The sequence below is a fragment of the Mastigoproctus giganteus genome, chromosome 8, assembly GCF_048544385.1.
Source record: "Mastigoproctus giganteus isolate SK-2022 chromosome 8, ASM4854438v1, whole genome shotgun sequence".
Classification (NCBI taxonomy): Eukaryota; Metazoa; Arthropoda; class Arachnida; order Uropygi; family Thelyphonidae; genus Mastigoproctus; species Mastigoproctus giganteus.
Window position 1 is genome coordinate 192324745 of NC_143582.1, and position 12747 is coordinate 192337491.

Below are 12747 nucleotides of genomic sequence, written 5' to 3' on the forward strand. Positions count from 1 at the left end.
CATGATCTGTCTAAAGTCTCACCTTGATCCCGTGTTCCAAGTTTATAAAGTAACCTCCCGTGTTAGACAAAGTCAAATGCTTTACGGAAGTCCAAATGTTAATGTTAAAATTATTTCCTACATCCAAGATGTGGCACTTTCAAAATAACTATCCAAATTAGTTAACCACAATTTTCCCTTTCTAAAACCATGCAGTGTTTCTTTCAGAATACCAATTCTATCTAGATGCCTATTGCATTTTTAATTGATTCCTTGATTTTCTCTACTGCTGAAATTAGTGACTACGTAGGTTCTAAGAGTGTAGTTATTAACTTCACTCTTAACCACCTTTATGGCAGTAGAACTTCTGAAACCCAAAGGAATTCCCCCCCCACCAAGTCCAATGATGCCATCATAATAAACAATGTTTCAATGTATTCTCTCAATGCCACCATCCAAATTGCCATATATGCCACAGCCCTTCCTTTACACTCTATAAAGTTTTTCTAATAAGTAATCTTCTATAATTTGAATATCACTGATTACATACTGATAACTTGACATGCACAGTTTCTGTTCTCTGGTCTTTCACCAGTAAAGATTGATGCAAAGTGGCTGTTAAATTCATCGGAAACATCGGCTGGGTTATTTGACTTTCCTGTATACATTACACATAATGGTCTGACCTGATTAGTCCTTTTCTTCTTCATATTCCCATAAAACTCATTGTTTTTTCTCTCCTAACCAGTGATTTCTCATAATCAGCCTTCAGCAGCCTAACCCTAACTGTAGTACTATTACATACCAACTTATAACTGTTATGGGGAAAAGGTTGATGACGTTGTAGAGCGAATATCATCTTTAAGGACACAAAAGGTGATATAGTTGTACACGTTGGCACTAATGATATTAAGAGTAGAAGACCGGCAGAATTACTTAACAAGTACAGGTCACTGTTGAACAAAAGCCGAGACTTAGGGTTGAATTTGAAAGTGTCTCCAATTCTGACCAGACACGACAGGAGGGAGTATATGAGGAGAGCCTTGTCGATCAATTCGGCCCTGGAAAGATTGTGCAAGGCTCAAGGGGTAGAATTTTTTTCAGCCTGGACTGTACTTGTTAACAGGAGAGATTGCTTCTACAGGGATGGGATACACTTAAATAGAAAGGGTGCAAGAATATTTGCTGATGCTATCGAGGCAGTGTTGGGTGGGTCGGAAAACTGCTAGCTTGGGGGGAGACAAAGACCAATAGATTGACAGTAGCCACTGGCAGAGGTGAAAGAGATTCTTGCACTGCTTCTATTAGAATGAGCAGAAGCCTGAAAAACAAGATGCATGATATTTCAGAGACTGCTGGTAGCCACTGCGGTACAAGTAAACACATGGGTTGTGTTAGGGTAGCTAAGAATAGAAACAGGTGCAGGTATACTTGCGTGTATACTTGCGTATACTTGCGTATACTTGCGTGTAAATAAATTTGATGAATTTGAGGTATTGCTCAAAACATCAAAGGCAGATATTGTTGGGATATCAGAGACGTGGTGTCACACAGATATAAGGGATGCAGAACTGCAATTTGGGGAGTACGTCTACAGAAAGGATAGACAGGATAGGAAGGGGGGAGGGGTTATGCTATTAGTTAAGAAACACATAAAAACCAAGGAAGTGAAGCCAGTCGACATTGCTGGACAGTGCAGTGTTGAGTCAGTTTGGTGTGACATAAGCATTGGGAGATCAAAATTGAGAGTAGGAGTGTGCTATAGGCCTAATGACTCTGATGAGTATAATAAGAAACTGTACAGGGAAATAGAGTGGGCCAGTAAATCAGAGTGTCTTATAATGGGAGATTTTAATTTCCCAGATATTGACTGGAATTTGTGGGTTGGTCACTCACACACTAGCAAGGCTTTTGTGGATTTATTGGATGATTGTTTTCTACATCAGCATGTTCAGGAGGCAACTAGAGGGAGTAATACTCTTGATTTGATTATCAGCAGTGATTCTTCATGCATTAAGAATCTGCAGGTAAATGAACCACTAGGTGGCAGTGATCACAGTGTGCTGAAGTGGGATTTACTCAAAGAGGTAACTACCATTAGGGGTAAAGGGAAGGGTTATTGCTTCCGTAAAGGCGACTACGATGGACTGAGACAGTATTTAAATTCTATACAGTGGGACCAACTGATGATGTTACCAACAGCAAATTCAAAATGGGAAGCATTCAAAGAACTTATCTTGGAAGCTACTAGGCTTTACATACCAACTAAGAAATATTGTTCAAGGTCTAGGCCAAAATGGATGTCAGATGAACTAATGAGGCATATGGCAGAGAAGAAAAATGCATGGGATACTTACAAATTAACACATGACACAGAAGCCTATGATAGATACAAGTTGATATGCAACCAAGTTACAAAGGAGGTTAGGCAGGCGAAGGCAGATTACGAGAAATCCTTGGAAAGGGATGCAAAGAAAAACAGCAAAGAGTTCTTTACTTATGTAAACTCTAGAAGGAAGGGGATGAATCAGATTGGTCCACTTGATATTGATGGGTCAACTGTTGATGATCCTGCTCAGGTAGCTAACAAACTAAATGAATATTTTGCATCGACATTCACACATGAGGAGTTATTCAGCGAGGGGAATGCCAGAGGTGTATTCAACTCTAGCAGTAAGCTACAGAATCTTGAAATAACTGGGAGTAAAGTGGAGGAGAAACTGTTGAAGATAAACACAAGATAGGCACCCGGGGTGGATGGGATCTATCCAGTTATATTAAAGGAGGCAGCAAAGGAAGTAAGCAAACCCTTAGCCATAATTATGAGAGCTTCCTTGGACTCAGGGGAGGTACCCATAGACTGGAAATATGCAAATGTGACCCCAATTCACAAAGGAGGATCAAAGGCTGACACAAGTAATTATAGACCTGTGAGCTTAACTTCTGTTCCAGGAAAATTAATGCAGACACTGGTTAAAGAAGCACTGCAGGATCATTTAGACAAGACTTCAGTTATAGCTCGGACACAGCATGGTTTTGTTAAGGGGAAGTCTTGCCTGACCAATTTGATTGGATACTATGATGCAGTCACAAAAGAACTGGATGCAGGGAATAGCTTTGATATTATATACTTGGATCTTAGAAAGGCTTTTGATACTGTTGCACATGGAAGACTGCTACACAAATTGGAGCAGTGTGGCATTGGAGCCAAATTGCTGCTATGGATAAAGGGGTGGTTGAGGGGGAGAAGACAGAGTGTGGTAATCAATGGACACTGCTCATCGTGGACTAATGTTATTAGTGGAGTCCCTCAGGGCTCAGTGTTGGGTCCATTATTGTTTTCTGTATTTATAAATGATATTGATGATGGTATATCAAGCTTAATGTCCAAGTTTGCAGACGATACAAAGGTTGGCAGGGTTGTCAAGGACACTACTGACACTATGCTGCTGCAACAGGATCTGGAAAGGTTGAGCAGATGGGCTGAGAGGTGGCAAATGAAGTTTAACATTGACAAATGTAAAGTACTACACATGGGAAACAGCAACCCCAGAGCAACGTATCAACTCTGTGGTACTACACTGACAGTGGTAGAGAATGAAAGGGACTTGGGGGTGGTTGTGCAGGCAGATATGAAGTTCTCTGAGCAGTGTAGACAGGCTGCAAGAGTAGCTCATGGAGTATTGTCAATGATATACAGGAATTTTTCCAGCAGGGATAAGGAGGTGATTATTCCCTTGTATAAGGCAATGGTCAGGCCACACCTAGAGTACTGTATACAGGTCTGGAGCCCTCATTTCAAGAAGGATGTAGAGCAGCTGGAACGAGTACAGAGAAGGGCAACAATATTAGTGAGTGGAACAAAGGGGTTCTCTTACGAAGAAAGGCTTAAGTTTTGCAAATTACAGTGTCTGGAGACTAGGCACCAGCGAGGTGATCTGATAGAGGTGTATAAAGCCTTGAATGGTTTGAGCATGCTCAATGCTGATGGGATTCTTCCTCTAGCTCAGAATAATCACCTGAGAGGGCATAAATTCAAATCGAGGAAAGACAGATGTAGGATAGACGTGCAGAAATTTGCCTTTAGCCAGCAGGTGGTTGGTTGGTGGAACAGACTTCCATCCCTTGTAGTGGAGGTTGATAGCCTAAATAAGTTTAAGGCTCAGCTGGACAGGTATTTTGAACGAACAGAGAGGTGAAGTGGATTTTTTTTTTTTTTTTTTTTTTTGGCTGATGCTGCATAAGCTTGCTTTCTTGCATCAAATGCCTCTACTAATGCTAATGGGCTTCAGCACCTTTCATTGTCTGTAGATCACACATACTAACATTTTCAGTTCTATTAAACTGACCAGCTACACATTCATCCATCTCAGAATCTTCCTCATACTAAACTTCCTTAACCATTTAGTTGTTGCATGGATATTGAAAACTGTTGTTAAAGCAAATTTAAAGACTGTTGCTCATAATTGGTACTTGCACCTGCAGGGATGTAGTTCACCGTACCTTCCTTACTCTAATTTATAGTATCTGTGCAATTTGAGATTAGCTGTAGGTCAGTAGTTCTAAGTAATTTAGGAACAAACTGAAGTGGAGAACAATAATAATCTGCACAACTACTCTTGTTACAATTCTGGTTTTCAGAGTGTGTCATTCTTATTCAATGTATAATCCATGCACTGTGCAGTTATTTTATTTATTGATGTTACTATTATTCCAGTATTACTTTTAATTCTAGACTTCAATGTTTCTGTTCAGTGGTAATCACCAAGTTAATTGATTTATGCAAAAGTAGATGTTGCTATGTTGCACTGTAAAAGAATTAGCGTCAGCATTTTAAATGTAAAAAGTGAAACAACAGAGTGGATTAATGAACGTGCAATAATTTGCGTGTTCATTAATTATGAACTAAATAGGAATATTAGAGTGAGGACAGGTGGATCAGCTATCCTGAGCCTGGACACTGATGTCATGTACAAGAAAATTTTGTACACAACTGCCATGAGTTACAGAAAAGAGGAACTGGAGTGGAAAAGACAGGCTTAGTGAAAAAATTATTTAGTTCAGGGGAAGTTAAAATCCATTATGAGCTGATTTTAAATAATTCTGAAAATGGAAATAACTATGTCGAAGCTGACAGTATTAGATGTAGTGACCATGACTCTGCTACAACCAAATGATAATGGAAAAAGGTTTGTAGTGAATTTTCCCCAATTATGCGAAAGCGAAACAACAATGATAGGTATGTAAACTGTTTGAACAAGTCATAACTGAATCAAAACATCATTCAATAGTTAAATATTTTGTAAATCTTTATTGTTGTGAAAATGGTCTATAATAATGATAGCATTTAGAACTTAAACAAAAATTGGTGTCTTCTTAAGTTTCTGCTTTACTTACAAATACAGTTTCTGTATTTTTACAGTAATAAAATGCAATTATTATTTTAGAGAATATTTAAAAATCTAAGTACAGTACTTCAACCTGCATAGAATGAAATCTGTCTGAAACTTCTGGAAGGAATACCGATAATTCTCAGACTTTTCATGGTGCTTCTTAAACCACTTCTTCAGTGACTGATTTTCTGGCATGTGTGCGTGTGTGTGGATGGCAATTCATTCAATGAAGTAATGGTACAGGAAGAACCACAAAGTCTGAGAAGCATACATTCCTTCAAGAAATTAAATACAGATTTCATTCTACTCAAGTTGAAATATTAGATTTTCACTATTTTCCATTTCAATTTACCTGCTCACCAAGCTACTAAAAGATCAACTTAGTAACTATTTTTTTAAGAGAAATATTTTTCAAAATGTACAGCCTAACAAGCATATGCTTGAAACAAATTGTATAAGCTGTGCATCAGATGACTCAATTATTTGTGACAGTGCCTTTTCTGCCAGAGACCTACCTGTATACCATGTCTCTGAATGGGTTTACCACAGACTTCCACTGAGATTATAATTTAAAAAAAATAAAAAAAAAAAAATGAAATGTACAAGCACAAAATGAATTTTTAAATTGGAGAATAATCATGTATGACTAATGGTGTTATGAAAAGACAACTGCCAAAGGATTAATGGTATACAAGCAATCATGACCTGTGGGACTACTACTTTAACTCTTCAGTGGTAAAAGTAAAAATTTCTTTATATTTGAAGGTACAGAAAATTGCAGATTTTTATCTTCAAACAAAAATTAATATGAGCTTGTTATTTTGGAGTTACACCTCATGAGAGCAGTACCAATGGCACTGAGTTAAAGATATTCCACAGTTTCTCAATTAATAAAGGATATGCAGTACCTCAGACTGTCATAGTGCCTTTATCTGAAATTAAAACTCATGCCTTTAACAACTGTGATATCTCTCTTTACCATGCAAATTAGAACTATGTATCCACTCCCCACTAATAAATTTTCTGTTTATAGTCCGGCACAACAACCAAGTCAGTAGAGTTTACAATAAATCGTCAATACAAATATTTATCGTATTTAATAGTCACAGGCTTGAACCCCGGTCCACTCAAGGAACGCATGCTATGCACTCTCGCTCCTGACCACTTGGCTACGTCAGGCCAATTAGTTTCTCTACATATCAAACTTTGATGCTATCTGGATTATAGGTAATGTTCAAATCTAGAATAATCCTGCCTCTAATACTTTCCCTAACATGGTGATGTTAATGACAATCAACCAGTTAATTTAAACCAGCGGTTCTCAAACTTTCTGAGCCCACGCCTCCCTTGACCTGTAAAATTTTCCCGGTGCCTCCCTTGAAGTAAAGCATCTATAATTGTGCAATTTCTTATTTTTAATATGTTAATACAATAATTATTAATACTACATGAAATAATAAGCATCTGTAGTTCTAAATTACTAACGATTACTATCAGTAAGTAATCACGCCAAAAACAATAAAAAACACAATCGCACACCGCTGAAACCATATTTTCAACCATGCAGCTAATGTACACTAAATTATATATATATTATAATTATTATATACATATATATATATATATATATATATATATTATATATATATATATATATAAGTACACACTAAATTTTATATATATTACATTACATCATATCAATCATAATTCATCAATCCATTTCAGCAAAATATAATATTTTTTTTCCAAATGTTTATCTCATGTTTATATTGAAGTTAGAGGGAGATAGGTGGCGGTAAATGCTTTAAAAAATAGGTTATAAAATTTAATGTTATGTTATGAAAGTTTATTTATATGTATATATATTTTTTATTTTTATATGTTATGTTATGAAAATTACATTTCTGTTAAACTTTTCGCACCTCCTTTTGCACTAGTCCACGCCTCCCTGGGGAGGCGTGCCTCCCAGTTTGGAAATCGCTGATTTAAACTATTTGATCCCCATTAAAAGTTTCCCTCTCACTTGCTTTAATCCATGGCAATTCAATTTGCCCCATGGAGCAAACTGAAAACACTCATAAGAAGGTATTCAATGCTTTGCTTGCTCATCTCATCTGCATATAAAGGTTCTTGTCATATGCTTTACAATATTCTAGTCTATAGTACACACCACTCATTTTCCTTTTGCTTCCAGCTATCTCATACAACACAGTTTCTATGCTGGTATGTGTAAGCTCCAAATGTATGCTTTTGTTGCACTCAGGCTGCTTTTGATAAGGAGCAACTAATGACATGAGCAAAGTTCCAAGACTCACCATATTTGTAACGTAAAACAAATACATGTATTAAAACATTAAAAAGACATTTACTTTATACTCCAAGCCATATTAACAGAACTATAAAGCAAGAAACTGTGAATAAAGCCTATTTCATAAAATAAAATGTGTAAGATAAGTATGTGCACAATTTATTACATCATATAAAAACTAACTTGTAACATATAAACCATATCAGAGGAAATAATAAATGAAACCTCTTTAAATAAAACTAAATAGAAAGAACCCAAAATTTCAAAGTGACATCCCTCCCAATTGTAAAATAGGACCCTTAAAACCCTCCCAAATATACAGATTAAAATGTTCTGTTTATACTCTAACAGGACCTTGTGGTCATGCCAGAGTACAAATAAAACATTTTTACATTTAATCATTTTGACAACTAATACAACTGTTAACTGTATTTAGCAGTAACGTAAGCTTGAACCATGGTCCACTCAAATACATGTGCTTGGCACTCTCACACCTGATCACTCAGCTACACGGGAACTTGATCGATTTGGGTGTTTATGATGAATGTGTTTACTATAAGTGCTCAAAACCTGCATTTTAAGAGGCTATAAAGCAGGCAAGAAGACAACCAAAAGCAAGTACATCATTTTTCAGAATCTTCAATTCAATGTTCAAATAACACCTCAGGGGGGTAAAAACTTGGCTACATGATGTTCATATGATGAGCAGCTGTAATGTGGGATTTATATGGTAGTTTGCTTTGGGGGGCTCAGATGAGCAGAGCCCTCAGCACTATGTCCTTCACTATCCCCGTTTTAATCCTGAATGTGGTTAGTATAAAAGTGCAGTACCAAATCGGCGTGTGGGTTTCCTGTACACCTCATTCACAATGGTTGAGCATTTTTTTTTTTTTTTAATAGTGTAATGAGAACATCTAAAAAAAAAATAAAAAAATAAATAATAAATAAAAAAAAAAAAAAAAAGATAATGAGTGGTTGGATTCCCCTTAGGAAAAAAAAAAAAAAAAAAAGTGGTGCCGGTGTTAATGTTGTTAAGATGGGAATGGAACAGATCTGAATATTCCCTGATATATATTCCCAAACTATTAAAATATTGACCATAAATTTGGACCACAGTTTAGCTAGAGCAACCAGTTCAAAGTCGGCCATGAAGGTGTCTGCAATTAGGGGGAATACAGGCTTCCCCATGCTTCACCCCTTCTCCAAAAGAAGGGGTGAAGCATGGGAATGCCTACATTCCCCCTAACTGCAGAAGCAATTCCCATGCCTCACCCCTTATTTTGGGAAGGGGTAAAGCATGGGAATTTAGAATTTATCCTTGAAGCAGAAGTAGGCCTGACTAGCCAAAAGATGAATGAGGTCTATAAATTCTTGTTTGGTGGGAACAGGGGTTAATCACATGTGGCCAACCTGCCAGTAGGTAGGTCAATCATCCACAATGCAAAACTGTGCCCACTGCATTCCATTAACCAAAACCAGCACTGCCTCATAACTACTGCTACTTCCAAAAGAGCCATCTCTCCTATTTAATTTCTACTCTTAATCCCCCCAACTTGCATTCCACAGGAGGATCAAAGCCAGTAAAAATCACTGGTTACACTGTCTTGAAGACAACACCTGTTGTACACAACTTTAGCAGTAAGAGGTTACCCCAAGAGGAATTCTCTAATTTAAGCAAAGACTTGCAGTTCACCCCAATTCCATACAAACCTCCAATCCTCAGCATGCTACTACACCTAGGTCCCCAAAACCAAGGCTGATGTCAATAACAACAAAACCAAAATAGTTGATTCTGGCCCAATAATTGGCCTGATACAAAACTACAACACTGCCATCCCTGTCTTATTTTTTGATATGCAAGAAGGAATCGCCATGGACATCCCAGAGGGCTGAGTGTTCAGCGTTAGACAAAGCTAAACACGCAGCCAAACGATAACAGGAGAGAAACCTCCTGGGAGGGCAGTAGCCACTACTCCAGCACATTAGAAAGCAGTGCCAATATGGCACAGTGTGACCCTCCCCCATCCTATAGCCAACCACAGCACCCTCATCAGGAGATCATCCAGGCTAGCAGGATTTAATCCCCCCCCCTTACCCACACTACACCCAATGGTCCTGAGCTCAAAAATTGGCTCCCCCAAGGTACTAGGATTAGTCACATATGAATCTCACTGCCAATCAGAGCCCTATTCCCAGAGCCAATTAACAGAAAGCTCACACAATGATCTTTGTCTTTTGAAGGCTGCAGGAATCATTTTGATTGTACACCACATACATACATTGGTTGGGTTCTGTTTTATAAGTGTGCCAGTCCAGCCCAGGTAAGCTTTGGTACTTTACATAAATGTATTTATCAGTAGGAGGCTGACTTACCTGACTTTTCACTCCAGCCCTAAGTTTGTAAAACATCATTATATACTGTTAGATGTTTATTATATGATAAATATTTGTTACTGCCCACTCTTTCTTTCATACTATAGCCCAGAAGGAGGTAAAGTGGACTTTGAAATGTTGGCAAAACACTCCTCCCTCCCTTTTTAACTTTTTTATTATTATTATTAATTGACTCATAACTTTAGACAAACATTCTAATGTTACCATATGCAGTGGTGCGAGTATGCTCATTATTATCATCTGACTACTTGCATAACTCACAATATATCCTTAAATGAATTATTGGAAAATCACATCAAATTTTATCTTTACACACTTAAAAAAATTTTAAATTTTTCAAGTTGAAGCTTGCAGTCTTTACCTGATAGAACTGTCATAACAGTAAGAGCCATCATTGCTCCTAAAAACACTGTCACTCGAGAATGTCTCATTGCCAGAATAGCAGCAATAAAAAAAGTTTTGTCACCAAGTTCTGACACAATGATAACAGAAACTGCTGCAATAAAAGCATGCACAAAACCCAGATGACCCAAGTTCTTGAACCTCTGTAAAAAGGCACCTGGTCGTTTGAAATCTCCTGCAGCCTAAATTGAATAACAAAACAAAATATAAATTACAATATGCAAGTTTTTGATACAAATTTGAAACTTTGGTGTAAAAATAGATTTTTTTTCAGTTTTTGGACTCCACTAATACATGTACTATAACAGATACTATATAGACAATGTTTCAGAATAAAATAACAAAAACACACACCACATTTTAAAATCAGGCTGTTTAAAGCAGGGGCAGCCAACTCATGGCATGTGCAGCTCTTGTTAGTGGCATGCCTCCTGAGGAAAAAAAAAATACAACCAATATAAAAAAATCAGAAATGAAGTTTCTGCCAATAAATGGGAATTTAAACATTCAGTTTCAATTCACATTTACCAGAAACTGATCTGGAAACCATAAAATTCTTTTACACAGATTACCAAAAATGTTTGGTGACACCAGACACAAATCAGTGTTGGTTATATTGATTCTGGTAGCTTCTGGTCCACCCTTGGTGAGAGATGGCACATTTTCAATGTAATATGTGGTACACCGAAGGAACAGGTTGGCCACCAACCAAATACTCATTCCTATACAGACAGAGTTCCATTGATCTTGAAAGTTCTGAATGTTGATGAAATTTTGATGTTCACAATCCATGTTTTACATCCTTCAGTTGAAAAATACAGTGTAACATACTGAATTAGAGTAAATCCTGTTGTTGTCGTTTTTGGGTGCATCAGTAACTTAAATCATATTGTTCCATTGTTATGTCTGAGCAAGTGTATGTTCATGATCAATCTGCATGTGGTGGCTGAAAAACTGAGAATATCGCATGGATATAAACCTTACTCCTTTTGATTGAGATCAGCTAACTACAGCCCCAACTGAAGAGACCTTTAGAAATTACTCCAGTCATCAACAGAACTTAAATCTCTCCAAATGAGCGACAAGTAGCAAAATCACTACATTGTCACATTAATGCAGCAAAATTAAGATAAATATTGTCTTTTTGAAAAATGTTCTACACCAGTTACTATAGAGTAAAGGCTTACCAACTGGGCTAAAGATCTATTCTAGCTAGCATTCTTTCCAATATCAAAAACTAGTGGCTTTCTGATGTTGCATCATACAAGAACATTTGAGTTGTGTTACTTTGATCCATATCATCAGGTAATGTGCATCTGTATTACCCACCCCTCCCCACCCTAATTAGTTTCCCTGAACCCTTACGGTCCCCTTCAACAATATTGTCAAAGGTCATTATATCACCATTGTTCAAATGTACTCCATCTCTACAAAATGCATTCCTTCTACCTACTAGGATGGGCCATGATGATAAAAACTCCTTTCCATTCCCCCAAAGTCCACAGCCTTGTACAGTTCCTCAAGGAACTGTACTAACTGAAGACTTGTCTTCAGTTAGTCCACAGCCTTGTAACACACTTCAACATTGGTTTTAAAAAGCATTTAATTAGACTGGGCTAACAATTAATATTTGAATTTTGGGATGCCATTTACAATTTAGGATATCCATTTGTACTAACACAGTCCAATAAACATTTTTAAAACCAATGCAGTGACGTGCTTCCACTTGCAAGCTATGACCTCCATCTTGCATTGCCCCATGCATTTCAATGAACACATTACATGTCCCTCCTATCGTGCTTGAGAAGAATTGAAGACACACGTATTCTGACCAAAGTGGCAGTACTGTTTCCAGCATTTCCCTATATTTATTCCACAAATCATTGGATATATATAGAGGTATGTTGAAAATTTATTATTCATGTGGAAATAATATTCTCACATTGTTAATAATGCTCTTGTTAGACTCCTTAAAGCTGAAGACCTGTTTGTTATGCCTCCAATTTTCACTCCAGATGTACCTTGGTTTGAAAGCCAACCTATACAGAATATGTTAGCCATTTTCCTGACAAAAGAATCCTTCAATAAAACTAAATTGTTCTGAACCAGAGCAGTGTGCACAGAATCTGAATCTGGACTACATCACCTAGCAGGCCACTGAATATGTCACTGGCAAATCACTAGTCTTATTTGTCCTAGGATATCTACTCATGCCTTCAGTAACTGTTTAATCCAATAATGCACTATATTTTAGTTTAAGATTGGTAGTTT

The 12747-nt window shown here is 37.2% G+C and overlaps 1 protein-coding gene across 2 annotated transcripts in view; it reads right to left on the minus strand.

The window, feature by feature from the left end:
* The window catches only part of LOC150082121 (putative divalent cation/proton antiporter TMEM165), a 156124-nt gene that overhangs the window by 112566 nt on the left and 30811 nt on the right, over positions 1 to 12747 (minus strand). For both annotated transcript variants that reach the window (XM_090379110.1, XM_090379108.1), the window contains exon 2: positions 10436 to 10658. In XM_090379110.1, coding sequence (XP_090235236.1) covers positions 10436 to 10658 — 223 coding nt within the window. The remainder of the gene's footprint in view (positions 1 to 10435; positions 10659 to 12747) is intronic.